General features: G+C 37.5%; 2 protein-coding genes across 6 annotated transcripts in view; both read left to right on the top strand.

Annotated features, from left to right (window-relative positions):
- Positions 1–19224, top strand: part of LOC130549048 (natural killer cell receptor 2B4-like) — a 176806-nt gene that overhangs the window by 12337 nt on the left and 145245 nt on the right. For 2 of the 5 annotated variants that reach the window (XM_057326195.1, XM_057326192.1), the window contains exons 5-6: positions 735–872; positions 1116–2583. The exons of 1 other annotated variant lie outside the window; for it this stretch is intronic. In XM_057326195.1, coding sequence (XP_057182178.1) covers positions 735–872; positions 1116–1138 — 161 coding nt within the window. In that variant the 3' untranslated portion in view covers positions 1139–2583. Of the gene's footprint in view, positions 1–731; positions 873–1115; positions 2584–19224 lie in introns of those variants that run through there. 2 more of the 5 variants (XM_057326194.1, XM_057326191.1) reach the window with 1 other exon arrangement.
- LOC130549063 (uncharacterized) lies at positions 9717–15010 on the top strand. The gene is made up of 6 exons (XM_057326214.1): positions 9717–9839; positions 11473–11808; positions 12021–12119; positions 12566–12700; positions 13857–13918; positions 14647–15010. The coding sequence occupies exons 1-6, from the start codon at positions 9797–9799 to the stop codon at positions 14701–14703; spliced, it is 732 nt and encodes a 243-aa protein (XP_057182197.1). The 5' UTR covers positions 9717–9796; the 3' UTR covers positions 14704–15010.

Below are 19224 nucleotides of genomic sequence, written 5' to 3'. Positions count from 1 at the left end.
ATGTTCAGTGGTGTTGGGGGTGACATGGAGAAAATTATTCACACACACACGTCTAAACCTCACTTAAAGGGGTCATATGGCGTGAACACGTGTTGTACTGTGTCTTTGGTGTGTTATAAGTTGCTCATGCATGTATTAGACACGTAAATTGCAGAAAGGAAAGTGTGGGAACAAAAGAGTCATTCTATGTAAAAGCGAAGGCTCACCCAGACCTGCCTGAAACACCTCGTGTAGCCACACCCCCACAAATCTACATCAGTTGGTGGTCTGATTTGACTAAGACCGCCCAAATGTAGACTCAAGTAAGGTGGGCGTACCTGTCAGTACAATTGAAGAGGAACCTGATGTTCCAAATATGGTCAGAGGCGTCACATTTCCCTCACACGCTTGCAGTATTCCACCAATCACTACACACTGTTAACTGGCCAATCACAGCACACCTCGCTTTTCAGAGCCATGAGCTTTGTTACAAATCTGAGCATTGGGCAAAGAGGAGATACAAACATGCACGGTGTGTGGAAAATACAGCATGTTTGAACCTTAAATCCTGTATACGCATTACATCTAAAACAAACCATAATATTCCTTTTAGCCGTGTCATGTGACCCCTTTAACAAATCACACCCTCCTCCCTTCTGTTTTGCCCTTTAGACTTTCTGAATTAACACATGAATTATTTCCAGATATATCAACATGATAAAGACATTTTGTGCTCTTGTTTATCATTCCAGCAGAAGTTCATCTCACTCGGCAACAAAGTTTCCACTCACTTTATAAAGTTGTGATGACTTGTGTTGTTGGATTTCTGATGACTGGAGCTGTAGTTTTTATCATCTGGATCAACAGAAAGTCCAGAAAAACACACGGACAAGGTAAATGACAACTGAAAAGCTATAAACGTTGTTCAGGGGCTCAAGAAATATTGATTTGATAATGGACTGCATCACATATGTCATATGTAATAGGATGTCATGTTTGTATTGGTAAATTTAAGCTCAAAATGCTCAACACTCAATCTGATCCATCAATATATAACTTTCCTTCTGACTGTTAAATGCTTCTCACATCCCGTCATTTTCACGATTGAGTTTTTTCTCTTTTCTGTTTTCTTACAGGTACACAACACCATTGCAAATAATGAAACTCCAGTATCTCCAAAGGAAACACGTTTCTTTTATTTTTTATTGAATTTAGCATTAAAACAGTTTTTGTATTTTTACATTTATATTATGAAACCCACACGAAAGTATAATTGAATGACAGTCGTGTGAATGTCTGCTGTCAGTGTTGTGTTATTTTGACCTCTAGTGGTGAGACGATGAAACTACAGTAGATGTCAGACATAATAAAATAATTCAACGTGTCCTTCAACTGTGACATTCTGTGTCATATCATAACATCTTTAATTTATTTACATTTATTATAAACTGTGATGCATGAAATAACACCTGCTGTTACATACTTAGATAGGCTTATTAAATAGATGATATCGCGTAAAGTCGCGTTATTTTATAAAACAGAATTCTGTAATGCATTTTGTGCATCAATAAAGAAGCGTGTCGAAGATGCGTTCTCTGCGCATGCGCGGAAACAGACAAGGTTATAAGGTTGTAAGGTTGTAAGGTTATCTTACACATTTATCGTCAGTATACAACAAATACGCATATACATAACGAACATTATGTTATTTGTTGCCTAAACATGTTGATAATAAATAAGAATTATAATTTTTTTAATAGACCTGGAAATGTTGAGGAAATAACTGAAAAAAATGCTGTTTAAGGACTGAAGAGGACGTTGTGTGTTTGGACAGTATGCTTTTGCACCACAGTGACGACATCTTATGTAAAAAATTGTAAGACGATTTTTTATGACAGGAGCTCTGCGTCATGATATTGTGTGTGATGGTGACATCTAGTGTACATCTGAGGAAACTGCACGTACTCATTATGAAAAGTTATTTTCCAGCAGCATGTTTATAAATGCAGTGCAGTTCCAAACGGTCAGAGATTTCTTTGCACATGAGAGATGTATTGACGTTTAGAGAGTTATTATTTCACATCATCAGAACGTCATCTCTTGCGTTGTGCTCGGTAAGTTGACTTTGTTCCTATATTTGTTTCGTAATAATGTAAAAACAAATTCAAGTATTTATAAAAATCTATAACTAATACAAAACACATTAAGAGTCTTTGATCAAGTTCAGATCACAAAGACGGACAGCCACTGATATACGGAATTAAACTTACTGTATATCAGCTGCTCAAACACTTTAGTTTGTTTCTTATTCGTCATAAAAATCTCAGAATGTTCTTAATAAAGACGCGCCAGAAGATACCCCGAGAGGGTTTTTGTTCACGAAAGGAGTTTAATTTCTTTAGAGAAAAGATATTCTTTGATGACTCTTCTTATTAATGACGTCTGGATGTAACAAACATAGTTCAAAGACATCTGTGCTTGTTTACTCGATCGACTTCTTTCTCTCTGGATGAACAATAAATAAATAACGAAACATTTTATAATGTAATATTACTGTGAAACCAGATCTGTGATTATGAACTCTTTCTGTTGTTATTATTATTATCATCAATAAATTAATATGTAGTTTCGGTTACTGTCGCATTTGTGTTCATAAAGATCTCATTTCACGCTGGGGATTTTATTTCACAACTTGTTGAGTTAAGAGCATCACACTTTACAAATACTTACGCACAATTTCCTTCTCTACATATAAAAGCACAAAACAAGCACAACATGCCAGAATTCACACATCTCGTGCAGAAGCAAACACTTTATTCAACTAACGGCTGGCACACGAGCCCGTAAAGCTGCCATCATCCACTGGCCTCACAACTTCAAAATGAGAGAAAAATAATTGACTGCATTGTGTTATTTCTTGTGTACATTCATTGCTTTTGGCTGCTTTAGATGCGAGATCAACCGTTGTGTCGTGTTATTAAAACGTGTTGCATGTGCTATGAGAGTTTGATGGCCTCCAGCGTTTGTCACCTGTGATGAGGGAGTGAAGTCGACATCTGTTACTCACTTGCTGTCCTCTCGTTGTGTTATTATCGGTTTTCATTTCTAAATATACAGATGGCCACAGATGTAAGTTATGTTGGACCCTTAGCTCAGCCTCATTGAAACTCAAAGGATTGTGGCGTACAGAGTGACGTCACCGTGAGACGTTGATCGACAGTCTTCGATTTCCTGACTGAGACACAGTTCCCGGAATAGTTTAGTACTGTCTGGATCGTGTGTCTATCCGTTTAAATTAAACAGTGAAGGTCTACGACAGATTCCTGGCACTATTTCTTCTTTCTTTGGACTTGAAATGTATTCGGAGTGCTTATTCAGTGATTCCCAAGTACGCAAGGTGCGTAAATCCTGTCAACCACTAGTGGGCGCGCTTTCTCTCAAAGATGATTTAAAGTAGAGCATCACAACCGCTGTATAAACATGACTGTAAATACTCAAATAATAAATTCCGCTTTAGAGGAGTCTTGTGAAAATGTCTTTTTTAATACTTTAATTTATTTGTCATTCAGTGCGGAAAGCAATGACATCTTATAATATATACGGCTGTAGAAAACAGACACAAGCACCAAGAAGGTCAATATAAAACTATTGAGTATTTTTGTACTATTGTGTTCAGTAATTATTATTTTTTGTCCTGACGAAACATGCAAAGAATTCATGACATACCCTGATAGCACACATACATCTGGTTTACGTCTATTTGACGTCTGCATTTACATCTGCAAGACATCTACAATACATCGTTTGCTCATCTGCAATACGTCTCAGAGATGTCTGCTGTCAGAAGTCATATAGACATCTAGATGTCTGTAAGATGTTTATGATTTAGAATGGATGTACAACAGCTCTTTCTAAGATGTTTAGCAGATGTTTTTAAGCAGCAGATCTCCAGATCTTTAGCAGACGTATTACAGACGTTCAGACGTCTCCGAGATGTATTGCAGATGAGCAAACTACGTATTGTAGATGTCTTGCAGATGTAAATGCAGATGTCAAATAGACGTAAACCAGATGGATTGTGCTATCAGGGTATGTTCTTTCCAGTTTCCACATAAAAATACAGTTCATGTTTTAGAACTTTTCCTAAAAACATCTTTCAGTCTGGAAAATGATTTCAACTGGGTGGTGCCATTTTTGTCCTCATAATCGTTTCCTTAATATTTTACATTTATTATAGAATATTGTTTTTGAATATTTAGAACATTTTACAACAATGTTGTTTGTTGACCGTGTACAGCTCGGATACAATTCAAGTTTATTTTTATACAGCTCTCTTAATACATTTAGTTTACATTGACATGAATTCATTGAGCAGACGCTTTTATCTAAAGCAACAACAAGTGATTCATCTTAAGACAGCAATAATCACGAGAAACGCCAGTAATACAAAGTTTCCATGAACGTTTATAAATTATAATCAAGCATTCTGTGTGATAAGACCATATGACAATAACATACACTGTAAACAAAGTAATTTTACAGAATTTAGAGATTTTCCTCGTATAATGCAAAAATGTTATATATATAATGTTATTTTTACAGATTTTAAATGTATTTGTATTTTTTTTAAATACGGTCAAAACCCATAAAATTACAGAAAAAGACTGCAAGTTCTGATTTTTTAACAAGATTCCTTGTTTTACTAGAAACTATAAAATTGCAGAGCAAGACAACACATTAGATAGGTGATAGGAATTAACAATTGATGTCCAGATAATGGGGATCAGGTGAGACGGGTGCAAAGGATTATGGGAAGTGTAGTCCGGTGGTGAATGAGGGTAGACTTTCACATGAAGTGGACATGTACGTTTTAAAGATGTCCTTAAATGATCATCTTTCTCTTTAAAATCAATATGAACGTATTAAGGAAAAGAAAATCGTACTCGCTTTTACTACAAATATCAGACTACTATAGTTACTATAGTAAAAAACGTTAAATTTGTGGTTACTGTGGTTTTACACTAGTTAAACTATAGTAAAACCCTGATTCATTTAGTTAGATCACTATATAATCGCAACAGTCTTCTATCAGCGAGTCGATCTGCAGCAGTCATTGTTTCTTATGGTGCCCGGAGAACACAGAATTGCGACTCCATAGATTTATAATCTTAAAAAACTGGTATGAAGTGGTTTGGTGTGGGTTAGGAATAGAAAGTGTACACAACACAAATGTGTCTAAAGGTTATATTAGTCAAACAACAGATCACCATCATTTATTTATTATTATAACATAAAGTTTAGTGCAATTTATCAGTTTAGTGCAAAAATACAGAAAAATCAACAGCAACTCCACAAGAGAAACATCTACGTGACAAAACTGTAATTTTACAATATTTTACTGCCGCCCCAGCTGCCGGAAAAGAAAAAAAATTCATGCATTTTTTACAGTGTAATTTTGAAATACGGTTAAAAAAAGTCAAATGACATAAAAGATGGCAAACTAACAAGAGAAACATGAAAAGCATGTAATTTTACGTGACCAAACAGTACGTTTACAGTGTTTTACTGGCGCACCAGCTGTCAGAAAGTGACGTTTTTACGGGATTGTGTATATGTAGGATAATGTTGTGGTCTGACTCACCTCATATATTAGGATTGCAGCATAAGCATTGTAACACCTGAACACACGCACACGCACACACACACACACACACACACACACACGCACACGCACACGCACACACACACACACACACACGCACGCACGCACGCACGCACACACACACACACACACACGTGTTGGGTTTCCATGTTTTATGGGGACATTCCATAGACACAATGGTTTTTATACTGTACAAACTGTATCTCATATTCCCTAACCCTAACAATCACACACAACTGTCTGCTCTTTTACATTTTCACAAAAGTTCATTCTGTATGATTATAAGCTTGTTTCCTCATGGGGACAAAAAAATGTCCCCACAAGGACAAGGGTTTTGGATATTGCCATCTTTGTGGGGACATTTTGTCCCCATACCGTAGGGTTTACCCTTCCCACACACACACACACACATCTGTCAGCAATGCTGAATCTAAACACTGATTTAAATCGGTTCTTAATAATCACATGTAATAAAGTCAGTAAATATGTCACTTACTCTTCTTGCAGTATGTATAAATGCAAACAGCAGCAAATTCAGGAACAGCGTTAACAATATTACAGCTATAATCCAGGGTGACACCGGACTGGCTTCTGGAAACAGGAAGGTAAAGGTAAACAGAAGAAGTGAGATCGTGTGCACAGACAGCAGCTAGAAAAGAGGAAGAAACAGAAACAGACCAAAAAAGCCTTTGAAAACTTGACTGTGGCAAACATTGTTCACTCACCAGTGACGGTCACATCGAATCTCTTGTATGAAATCCCAGAACTGCGGCTGATCTGTAGTTTATAAAGTCCAGAGTCTGTGGTTCTGACATCAGTGATGTTGAGAGATCCCGTCTGATCCACCTGCAGTCTGTTTCTGAATCTCTCATCGGTGTTTCTAGGTATTGAGGTCTCGTGTGTTTCTCTGTCGATCTTTGCAATAAATGTGTCTTCATCATTAAACGTCCAAAGCAGATCTGCAGCTTTCTGTATTTCATCAGGATTGATGTGTAGAGTCACAGAACCTCCTTTAATCGCTGACAATCTCACAACATCATCAGCACCTGCACAACACAAACACAAACTGAGATTCAGGTTTGTTTTTATACATTGTTTCCATAAACAATTTAATTACCGAATGTAAAACTGTAGGCCTATATTCTCTTTTTGTGCTTTTCACATGTATGTTTTCAAATAAACATCATTATCTCTGACAAACACCCACAAAACCTGCTTACACACTGACATACACTTTTAAACAGAATGACATTGACTGGTTTATTTTCTGCAGGAAAGACATACGCACCAAGAAAAAATAAAACCAATGCAATATTCCTTCCTCGATTCAGCTCAGACGCTTCAGGCCCCTAACAGACGAACAACAACATCAACACGCATTCAACACAAAATACTCACCAGCCAGAAATACTGAAAGAGCAAAGATGAATAAATGATCCGTCATGTCTCAAGAGTCTTTGAAATAAGAACGAGTGCGTTTACGGGAAGAAGACATAATACGGAGTTAAAAAAAGAGGAATTAGGCTTTTCAAAGAAAGAGGATTTAGTAGCACTGCTGCTCCATTGGCCCTCTCCAACAACTTCAACTTCACCCACTCCTCATCCTTCTGGGTTCAGGTTTGCTTGTTTCCAACACCTGGAAATTCACTCCTCTGTCTTTTCCTTGCAGCCAAAAATACATTGTGTTGTCATCTATCGCCCTCCAGGTCAACTGGGAAACTTCTTAAAAGAGCTTGACACGCTGCTGTCCTCTATCTCTGAAGACGGCACTCCACTGGGAATGCTAGGCGACTTTAACATCCACCTAGACAAACCACAAGCAGCTGACTTCTTAGCCCTTCTCTCCTTGTTTGACCTTCACAGGGCCAACACCCCTCCCACCCACAGAGGAGGCTACCAGCTAGATCTTGTTCTTTCTCTTGATGTCTCCAAAATTGTTCTCCTGTCTGTCGTCGAAAACCTATGGCAGGCAAGGGCTAAATCCTTGTCATCTGTCCTTATTCTACTTGACCTCTCTGCTGCATTTGACACTGTGAACCACCAGATCCTGCTGTCTACTCTCTCCAAACTGGGCATCTCTGGAACTGCAGTCAACTGGTCTGACTCTTATCTCATAGGCAGATCCTTTAATGTGTTCTGGAGAGGCGAGACATCCAGATCTCACAAGCTGACAACTGGAGTTCCTTAGGGATCAGTTCTTGCCCCTCTCCTCTTTTCTATATATGCCACATCCCTGGGTCCAATAATTGAGGCACATGGGTTCTCATACCATTTTTATGCAAATGACACGCATCTTTATTTCTCTTTTCAGCCAGATGACCCCACCATCTCTGCCCGTGTCTCTGCCTGCCTCTGGACATCTCTTCTTGGATGAAAGAGCATCACCTACAACTCAACCTCTCCAAGACAGAACTCCTCGTTATACCAGCCCAAACTTTTCAGAATGCCACACAAGAACCAAGCAGTATAGACAAGCTCAATGAAGATGGAGACACAGATGGTCACAGCATAACTACATCTAGTAGCAGAGTTATTGCGAGGTATTTTCAGTGCATATATTCCATATATCCTTTGTTTATACCTCCTTGTCTCAACCGCTATCTTGGCCCATGGTTGCTTAGCGACGACAGACGCCAGGAGAGCGCAAACTCCAGGCGCTTTGGAAAAAAACGAGAAAGCAGTGCGGCTTTTTTTCAACTTCAGGCGATCAGAGCGCTCCGTACACATCACGATCATCTTGACCTTTTGAGCATGCAGGTAAACATATGATTGCACTGTACATTGCAAACGATTTGTAAAGATAAAAAATATATTTAAGAGCTCAGTGTTGAGTTTACAATTGACCTTTCACCAGAGTTTGATTGACAGGCAATCTGACCAATCATAATGCAGATATATGCCATTTTTTATTCAACAAACAAACCAGACAGGTGAGTCAGTAGATTAACTTTAGTACATACTGTATGTGCTTTGACATATTTCAACAGTTGTGATCTTCTTTCATGTTTAATATGTGAAACTAGAAGAGATGATGGGTTAACATACACTGTATGCTGCTTAGACTGAGGCTCTAAACATTAAAGCACCACAAAACAGAATTTATTGTTTGAATTTATTACAAATGACAAACTTGCGGACTTACCTAATAAGGGCTTGGACTTGACTCGGACTCGACAAAGGTAGACTCGGACCCAACACTAATGTTAAGGATTGCATGTTTTATACATCACTGTAATGCAGCCCTGTGATAAAATATAAAGCCGATTAGCGCCCTCATGAGGATGACGCGATATTGCAACTGACGTCATTATTCAGGACACACATCTGCGTCTTGTGCGTTTGCAAAGCTCTTCGTCAATAAACTGTATGCCATCTAGTGTTCATCTGAGGAAACTGCAGGCAAATTGATTTTACATTCTGTCTCTCTAGTTTTGTCCTCATGAATACAAAACATCTATAAAACACATGATTTATTTTCTACCAATATGTTTATAAATAAAAACATGCAGTTCCTCTTTAAAAATCCATTCGAAAGGTCAGTGATTTCTTTGCACACGAGGGATGTATTGGACAGTCTCACTGCACGCACGCACGCACGCACGCACGCACGCACACACACACACACACACACACACACACACGCGCACGCACGCACACACACTCACACACACACACACACACACACACACGCACACACTTAGCTTTCTGTTTTGTGGGGACTATCTACAAACGTAATGACTTTTACATTGCACAAACAGTATATTGGATCCTCGCACAAACATTTTACATAATAAGATAAACAACATGTAATATTTAGTAATGTATTTATTTGATTAATGTATAATGCAGGGTAAGTTGCTTTGGATAAAAGCGTCTGCAAAATGCATAAATGTAAATGTATTGACATCAGGGCGACCGCTAACGGACACACACGCAGTATAGATGATGTCAGGTTTTACACACAGTGATGACCAACAAGCAGAAAATCACACATTTGAAAACCACACCTCTGCACCTCCTGTGAACTTTAGTCATGATACAACACTACGTTTCTTTAAGTGCTTTGGAACAGCATTAATGCAACACTTCCATTGAGTTTTGGAGTATTTTTTTAGTCTTTTAGAGAGTTATTATTTCTCAGCATCACAACAGAAAATGCTTCACACATCTCTTGTCTTGTGCTTGTGGACTCTGATCGGTAAGTTGACTTTATTTCTATATTTGCTTCTGTAATAATGTGTAGTGCGAGAACAACACATTACATATTAGTTTCAGACTAAACGTAAAAACACATGAAATCACATAAAACAGTCATATATTTCATATTGCACATGCTTCAGAAAAATTCAAGCATTTATAAAAATCTATAACTAATGCGAGAGTCCTTGATCAAATTCCCATCGCTGACACAGATGACCTCTGACACAAAAACAAGCACTTGAACTGGACCTTGATTCTTATTCTTTAGAGAAAGTGATGACAGCCAAAAGCTCAGAACGTTCTTCAGAAAGTTGCTTTTGAAGGCACTGAGTGTGGATTCGTGCGCACAAAAGGAGTTCAGTTTCTTGTTTAATACCGACCTCTGGATGCTGATGAAGCTTCAACATGTGCTCATTTACTCCATCAACTTCTTCATCCCGAATCAACAATAATAAATAATCAAACTCTTTCTATGTTTCTCTTCGTATCACTTTAAAAACAACACATCGTTCTTTTCTGAACGTGCAGCACTTTTATTTTAAGACCATGTTTTAAAGATCTCGTTTCACGCTGTGGATTTTATTTCAGAATTCATTTAATGTTGAGTTAAGAACATCACACGTTACAAACGCTTAGGTACAATTTCCTCTTCTCTTTACACTCAAGTCTACACAACCAGTCAACCACAAACACAACCAACACGCAAAGATTCACACATCTCTTGCAGAAGCCAACACTTTATTCAACAACAACCCCGTGGTGTAACGTCTGCAGGGTATGCAGGTTCATACGGATCCGTAAAGCCCACATCATCCACTAGCCTCACGACTTTACAGATGACAAATATTGATTGAGTGTAAATAGCATCATATGCAGTGTGTTATTTCTTGTGTGCATTTGGCCGCCGGCGGTGTAGTGGCTTCATCTCAGCCTTCATGAAAGCCAAAGCAAAGCAAAGTGAGCCGGATGTCATCTGTGATTGTTTCTCGTCCTCTTTAACTCTTTCTTCAACGCTGGCTTCATTTGTTCTGTATGTTTATCGTGAGGTTTACAGTTAAACTACAGGAGTTGACTTCCGTCTGACGAACGCAGTGCAGTGATGTGTGATGCGATACACATGCTCAGCGGTTGTATTTTTATCAGATGATAACCTGTGAAGACCTCATGAAATGTTTAAAGCAGTCAAATCAGCTCCTCTGTGACATGCACAAACACGAATCTAATAAGCACTCATGATAGTTTAGCATACAGTGTGGTTTTTAGAGTTGCATCACTTCCTGTTCGTAGTTTGTTTAGATGCCTTTGGTCCGTGTTGTGTTCATATTTCAAACCGTCTTTTCTGCCGTCTCTGGCCGTTGTTTGATGTGCGCCAGAGATCACGTTCACTCAAAGAAACTATAGAGAAATCCCACCGGAGTTTATTGAAATTGAAGCAGACAAGTGTGAACGCACCCTTAGTGTGAGAGCTGTCTTTAGAGATAAAACAGTGTGAAACATAGATTATAGATTTGATCGGATCTGGTCTGATGGTCAGTGTTATGAGTGAACGATTTACTGTCTTAAATACCACTTTTACTGTGTGAGCACTAATAAAATACATGTAATTGTGTGTGTGTGTTTGTGTTGTTCAGGTGTGTTTGGTGATGAAGTGAAGTCAGTGTCAGTGATGGAGGGACATTCTGTTACTCTACACACTCATCTCACTCACATACTGAGAAATGAAACAATCGAGTGGAGGTTTGGAGTAAACGGCCTTCGCATCGCCAGAATCAAGAGATCAGTCAATATTAATCCCATATATGATGATAATAATGAGGCTGAGATGTTCAGAGACAGACTGAAGATGAACAATCAGACTGGAGATCTCACCATCACACACATCACATCTCAACACTCTGGACTTTATCATCTCACTGTTATAATAGGAACTAATCAGACAGTTAAGCATTTCAGTCTTTCTGTTGGTGGTGAGTAGAGTTACTGTGTAATTAAACTCTGATATTTCAGTTGAGTTTGTTCAATAAATTCTTAATATTTTAAATATATTTCATTACACAGCATTTTATGTCGACTTTCTTTATTAGCATTCACAGTCACAATAAAGTCTCACACTGACAAATGAGGTAGAACTTTTATTATTAATGTATTTTTATTTCTGTGATTCTCTAATATTTTCCAGCTCCCAGTACTGTCAGTGTCAGTGAATCTACACAAACATCATCTTCATCATCATCATCACCATCATCATCTTCATCATCAGAGAGTTCAGGTGTGTCAGGTAAACACATGTTCATATTTCTGTAAATATTTTCCACATATGGAAGAAACTCCCTCACAAACCCCTCAGAAGATCAGGAGATCCAGAATACAGCTGTGGCATAAATATACAATACATTACACACTGAGTCTATTTTACAACCATAGTTCATACAGGACATAACATACTTTGTGAAGCGGTCGGTGTTCCCACGTGAAAAAGTGTTTATACAGCTTTCAGAATTGAGTCTTAAATTTGTCATCTCAGTTATTGTGTTGTCTCATCAGCTTGTCCAGTACATGATGTCAGTTATGTGTGGACATGGGCTTGATTTGGTGAAGACACTGTTGTGGTTTTAAAGTAATCACATTGACGTTCATGTGTCAGCATTTTTGTGCTCTTTAGACATGAACTCTATCAGTCCGACTGCAATGTGATTACAGGTGTGTTGTTGTGTATCATTGCAGCAGTAGATGTTGATGCTCCAACCTCAGATGATATAACGCTCCTCTCTTGTGCTGCTGCTGCTGTTGGATCTCTGATGGTTTTAACTCTTCTGATCTTCTGCATCTGCAGAAAACACACACACACACATGAAGAAGGTAAATGACGTGGACTTTCTGTCAAGAGAAAGAGAGCTGTGACGTTTTCTAGAGAAGGAGGAGGGGCTTAGAGCAATATTCACATGATTATTTGAAGAGCTTTCTTCCAAAATGAGAGAACTCTGTTTTTATTATTAAAAAAAACCCTCATGTTTTTTATTGTGCATTCCAATTAATGTCAATCAAACTGCAGTTGGTTTGTTTTGATTTAAGCCATAATAACTCAAAAAATGCACAATGAAAACATGATAACACAATCAGTGTTGGGTGTAACTAGTTACTAAGTAATGATGAGTTACTGCAACTTAATTACTTTTCCCTTGAAAAAGTAAAGTAAGGGATTATTCTTATTTTTTCTGTAATTTAATCAGGTACGTCTGATGTAATTCAACTAAATACTTTGTGTAATATATGTGTGTGCAATAGTGGAATTGACATCAAAATTCAAAGTCTAACTTTAAAATCCGTGCTTCAATGTATATTGATGTCTAATGTACACATTTGTAAAACTTTGGTCAGTAAACAAGAGTACTTTATGTAGTTTAATATTATTTATTTGAATGAATTAAGAGTCGTTTCATGTCTGTCCTGGAATCACTTAACTAATCAAGGTTAATATATAGAAAGTAATCAGTAATAAATAATGAAATACTTTTTGGAAAAAGTAATTTGTACAGTAATCTAATTACACTATTGAATATGTAATTAGTAACTAGTAATTATTAACTTTTCAGAGTAACTTGCCCAACACTTAACACAATAAATAACAGGATTTTTTTAATTTATTTTTAAAATGGAGTTATCTCATTTTGGAAACAAACTCTTCTGGCTGATGCAACAGTTTATTTACAGAGGATGTCGTGTATATTTAACAGTCCAAGGGGCGATTCACATTTCTTTATTATCGCAAGTTCATTATTTTAAATGTAGAAGCGCAAATAGGGAGTGACGCGGTCGCGATCAGTTTTTCTAGGCCGCATCGAGATGAAAATATTTTCAGAATGCTGCACGCGCACCGCATGAGAAAGCAGTGTGGTTAGCGTTTTCTGCGCGAAATGTGAATCGCCCTATTGAGAAACTATTCATGATTTCAAGGTACGATAGCTAAAACAAAATCTGTAGAAATCCAATTTCACATGTGTCTTTATTGTTACAGTTCAGACCCGTGAGGTCATTTATGCTGATACAACATTCTACAAACGAGACAAACACATAAAAGTAAGTGTGAATGATCAATTACACGTATCACATAAATACTATAAAATATGTGCTGTACTTTACATATATAACTATAATACTAAGAAATCAAATCAACTAGAGTTTTCTGTGAGAAGAATATCATTGGGATCATATTTGCACACATCGATAACATGAGCAGCAAACAATAAAACATTAGATCATCCTCAAATATACTGTGTGTTTGTAAACACTTTTATTGAAAATAAATCATGGTTTTGTTGTAGTAACCACATTTTTGATGCGTTCACTATCAGTCGTTTTATTACGAATATCACGGCTAGTAATCATGTCTGTTGGTTTAATTTGTAGTAAAATCATGGTTGTTTTTTTCAAAAAGGCTGTCTAGACAGACACAAAACCACCTGCCTGATATCATGTTGTGCTAACCAGTGAGAATACTCATTTCAACACACTATGATTTGGGATGTATTAATGCTAGTTTTGAATACTTTAGGACGGATAGTATGCGTGAGAAACCATCGCAGAGCTCATAACACATCTGCCACGCGACAGACAGATGCATCTTCACACGTGTCAGATCAGCTTCACGTTTATGGTTTCCTGTGAAACAGTTCAACAGTGCACAAACACAGTTTATTCTGACTTTCTCCAATATATCTGGGTATAGATTACACATTATATATAGTATAAAGCATTTTTAAAATACACCTGCTTTTGTTTTTCTTCTATTTTTGTTTTTCTCACAGAGAGTTAAAGAAGAGGATGATGAGGTGGTGTACGCCGATGTCAACACCAGACGTTGATCTTTGAATTCCTGTGATGCAGTTTCCTCAATATTCTTACATTTATTTGTTATTAAATGTGTCTATCCGTTTTAAGCTGGGAGTGATATATTTAAAGGTACACACAAACAACACAGGGTGCATTAAGCCCCTTCACCACCAGGAGGCGTCGTTTCTCTCAAAGATGACTAAAGGAGCTTCTCACAAGAACTCTTTAACTGTAAATACTTCAATAACAGATTCAACTTCAGAAACGTCATGTAAAAATGTATTTTTTAATAATTTTATGTATTTGAATATTACTTGGGACTCACCACAAATGTGAGTAAAAACCTATAGGATCATGAAGAATATCTTGTAATAATTTGTATTTAGTCCTGACAAACCACCTTTATTTCCTATAAATATTTGAACCTTCAATTAGTTTCCTTGATGTTTTTCTTCTCTTATGTTATATTGCTTCTCGCTTCATGTTGTTTGTTGACAATGTACTGCACAGGTTAATGTTTTCAATTCAGTTCAAGTTTATTTGTATAGAGCTTTTCCCAGTACATTTAGTTTACATTCACATTCATTTAGCCGATGCTTTTATCCAAAGCCACACAACAAGCGATTGATCTAAAGAAGGCAATAATCACAAGTGCCAGTAATACAGCGTTTCAGACACAATGTTCAGATGGAATAATCCAGTACACAGAGAATTTAACTAAGAGAGATGTAGTGAAAAGATTTCTGTTTTTATTGTAAGACAAAGTTACGTGTTCCCAGAAGAGGTGAGCTTTCAGTTGTGTTCTCAATTTTACTGTATGGAATTAGGGAAAATCCTCCCACCAGCCAGAAAGAGTAAATGTCCCTGAACATGATGGTTTAACATCAGCTTTACAGAAAGGCATATTAGGATCAGCATGTGATACGGATAATTATACAACAATACGAGTTTAATAAGGCAATATACATCTTACACATTTTTAAAGTGGTAATTGAAATATCTTTTCAAAAGTCCACAGAAAGATGATCTCATATGAAGTAGACATGTGTCTTATTAGAATCGAGTATTAAACATGTCCTTCACATATGACACTCATCTTTCTCTTTAAGAAGAAACAACGAGAACCTATTAAGGAAATGAAAATGATCTATGGTTTGACTTCAGACATCATAATTAAACTATAGGTACTATAGTGAGACGAATACCATAGTTAAACTAAAGCAAATGGTTTATTTTATAAGATTTTATTTCAAAATAATATTAATATATTAAAATAACTTGTTTATAATAACATTGTCCCATCTACTCCCAATTTTCATCAAGCTTCTAGTTGGTTCTCTACTACTCTTAAAGCTCTAAACTGAAGAACTCAATCAAAAGTAACAGGAATTACAGAAATGGAGGGTAAAAAAATCATCCAAGAAGGATTTAATTATAGCCACACATGATAAGTTACTGACACTAACAATAACACAACATTAATAAAAACAGAAAACAATGTAGTGTCATAAAAGTGATTCTATAGTGTAGTGATAGGTGTTGCGTCCTCTTTTGGGAGGAAAAAGTAAAAGAGAAGAAAATAGCATCTTATAATTTACATTATGCTATGCTGTATTATTAGTGTTTTTATGTGACCCATGAAGCACTTTTTCTGAATATGAAACCAAGTGGATTCATGAGACTTTAGTGTTTCACATCAACATTTGTAACATTCTGTATTCAGTGACAATGAGCTAGTAGTGTTGGAAGTCTTCGGTTCACATGTGTAATATGTGTCATCTCTTTATTTTCTCCTCCATTGCTCTGTAAGAAAACACAGACAGAATAAATCATGTGATCTCTCATCTTCAGATGGTGTTGGTCGGTATCTTTGGTCAAATGCATGAAACTGTAAACTGAATAAATGACATCAAATAAAGATGTGTGACAAAATGCACCAACCTATTATTTATAAGCAAACGTGAGAACACAGTTTAAACGTCCCACAACCCACATGCTAATTCACATCTACAGAAAGCAGATTATTGACTCAAAATCAGACACTTATAAGACACTTGAGCCCATGTGACAACAGGCCCTATAGAGTGGTGCACAGATGACGTGTTTTTGTATGGAAGCGAGTTAGCATTTTAGCACTATTAGTCTGGTTTTGGGTAAATAATAAGATCTCTGGTTAACAAAACATCTAAATATGTTAACGTTTTCATCTATGACATAAAACGCACCAGTTATAACCCGCTTGTGATTTTTTAAACCTTTATTGTGTCTTTAAAACGGCGGTTGCTAACAAGATGCTAAAAGCGACAACTTCCTTTGGCGGGGCCGGTAGACGTCATCGCGCATATAAATCTCACAAACAATGCAACATGGGTCCAATCTCTAAAGACGTGGATTGATATCACATTGCGGAGTAATTACTTACCAAGAAACACGTTTTTAATCAAGTTTGAAAAAGTTAGCATATAGCATATTGCTAAGAAATGCTGCTGTTTCTACTTGGCGTAAATAGCATCCATCACTATTTTCACATCTGATAATTAAATATAAATATAGCTAGATAACATATATTGAATTATAATGAAAACAACGACATTAAATTGCATGTTTGTCTGATCATTTACTCGTCTGGTTGTGTGATATATGAGATAATGTTCATCCAGTCAGTTGTTATCATCAGGATCCTGATCACCTGAATACCTGCCGGCTGTACATGATCTCTTACACAAGATGCTGTTGTGGTCTGACTCACCTCATGTATTAAAGCATTTCAGCACCTAACAAACAAACAAACAAACAAACACTTTAGTCAGCAGTGCTGAAAACAAACACAGATGTAAATCAGTTCTTTAAACTCATGTTACTTACTTTTCCTGTAGTGCTTGTATATTATCACTGAAACCCCCAGCAGCACCAGTAGCAGGACCACAGCTAATACTGGACCAGTTATCCTCCAGTGTGACCTCTGATCTGTAACTAGAGTTAGTAGTAGTGTGACTGCTTCAATCAACACATGATACAGATCCTCATCTACTACATTTCTTCCCAGAATTAAGTCATTCTAGACGTATGTATTATCATAAACCTAAAGTGATCAACCACTCACAGATAAAAAACATTTCCAAATACAAAAACATATATATCAGGAGTGATTCCTAACGCAAAAGACTGTTTCTCACATTTGATCACATGTAAACCCCATGTGCAACCCGTGGTGATATGTTCTCCACACGTGACCTCATGGGTAAGCCATTGAAAGACATGGTTAGAAAGTTGAATTTAAAATCTACGAGAGGTCAGTCTGATTCTTCAGGCGCTCCAGACGGCTTCCTCAAAAGAAGCAGAGATGAAGCGACTCGAGCTTGTTCAACAAACGGCGGCGAGAAGCAAAGACGTGCTACGAGAAACAGAAGAGACATGAGCTTCAGGAAAAGAGGAAGTCGGCCACACTGAAGCGTTCAGAGGATCTACAGCACCACCACCACAAGAGGAAGACGTGGAAACAGATGGAGAGACGGCTGATGAAACTGAAGCAGATTACATCAACAGAGCGGTGAAAAACTGTTACGTGAGCCGCAACTCACCTACATGAAGGAACTTTCTTGTTTAAAAAGCCCTCACACACCCAATGAAAACTCCATCCATCTCTGTGGCCAGATGTGCAGAACGATGAAAAGAGAAGCCGGAGAACAACAAGAAAGAAAGAAAGAAAGGAGGATTCGGTGGCGGACGCCAAGACAGAGCACAGAGGAATAAGATAGAAAGCGCGGACAACAAATGTTTGGTCTGGGAGTGGATCTACATTTGTGGGATATCTTCAGGGTTGTGAAGCCATTCGTCTTGTTAGGATCCCACCGGCATGGGTGAGTATGCCACATCAGGTACGTGGGGAAATCAATCGTAGTTATAAAATGGGGAAAGACAGGAAACCTTGGTGGAAAAAATGACATTTCCAACATTTAATGCAAGTGCCAATAAATGAATTTCTCGTGACTAAATGATGCTTTTATAAACGCTCAGGTATAGGTCAAAGAGCATACGGGTCACATGACCATAAAACATAGCGGACGCAGTATGCACTCATACTACATAGAACGTAGTGTTTTAACGGCCGATAGGTGGGTACTTATTCAAATTCAGTAGGTACTGTCACAGTATGCCATTTTGGACGCAGCGCACGTCCTGTTTAAGTTGCCTTTCTTAGCTCCTCATTGGTTGCTTAATCGTGCTGCGCTCAAAACCCACCTCCATCCCCGACTCCTCCACATCTGACTCATATTAATGTCATCCTGTTATGCATCGCAAACTGTTCTGGTGTTTTCCAGGGTCACAAGACTGCACGGTCAGGCAAGAGTTTGCCCAGAACATTTTCCTTTCGCCAACTTGAAACATTGCTGTTATATAAATATTTGACAGAGAAAAGAAATGTCAGTATACTATATAAACTGACTCATTCTTTTTTTATCTACCACAATGGATGAATGGACAGATAGACAGACAGATCTAGCCTGTTCCATCTTTAGCGGTTTAGCACACATGAAAACACTGCTCGTGAA

This window comes from Triplophysa rosa, linkage group LG25, assembly GCF_024868665.1.
Source record: "Triplophysa rosa linkage group LG25, Trosa_1v2, whole genome shotgun sequence".
Lineage (NCBI taxonomy): Eukaryota > Metazoa > Chordata > Actinopteri > Cypriniformes > Nemacheilidae > Triplophysa > Triplophysa rosa.
This window is presented reverse-complemented; position numbering and strand designations above follow the sequence as displayed.

Bases quoted from the DNA above. Each gene is read 5' to 3' on its own strand.
- LOC130549063 (XM_057326214.1), top strand. From the start codon at position 9,797: ATGCTTCACACATCTCTTGTCTTGTGCTTGTGGACTCTGATCG. The intron at 12,120-12,565 runs GTAAACACATGT...GTATCATTGCAG, and splicing joins AGAGAGTTCAGGTGTGTCAG to CAGTAGATGTTGATGCTCCA. The intron at 12,701-13,856 runs GTAAATGACGTG...TTATTGTTACAG, and splicing joins CACACACACACATGAAGAAG to TTCAGACCCGTGAGGTCATT.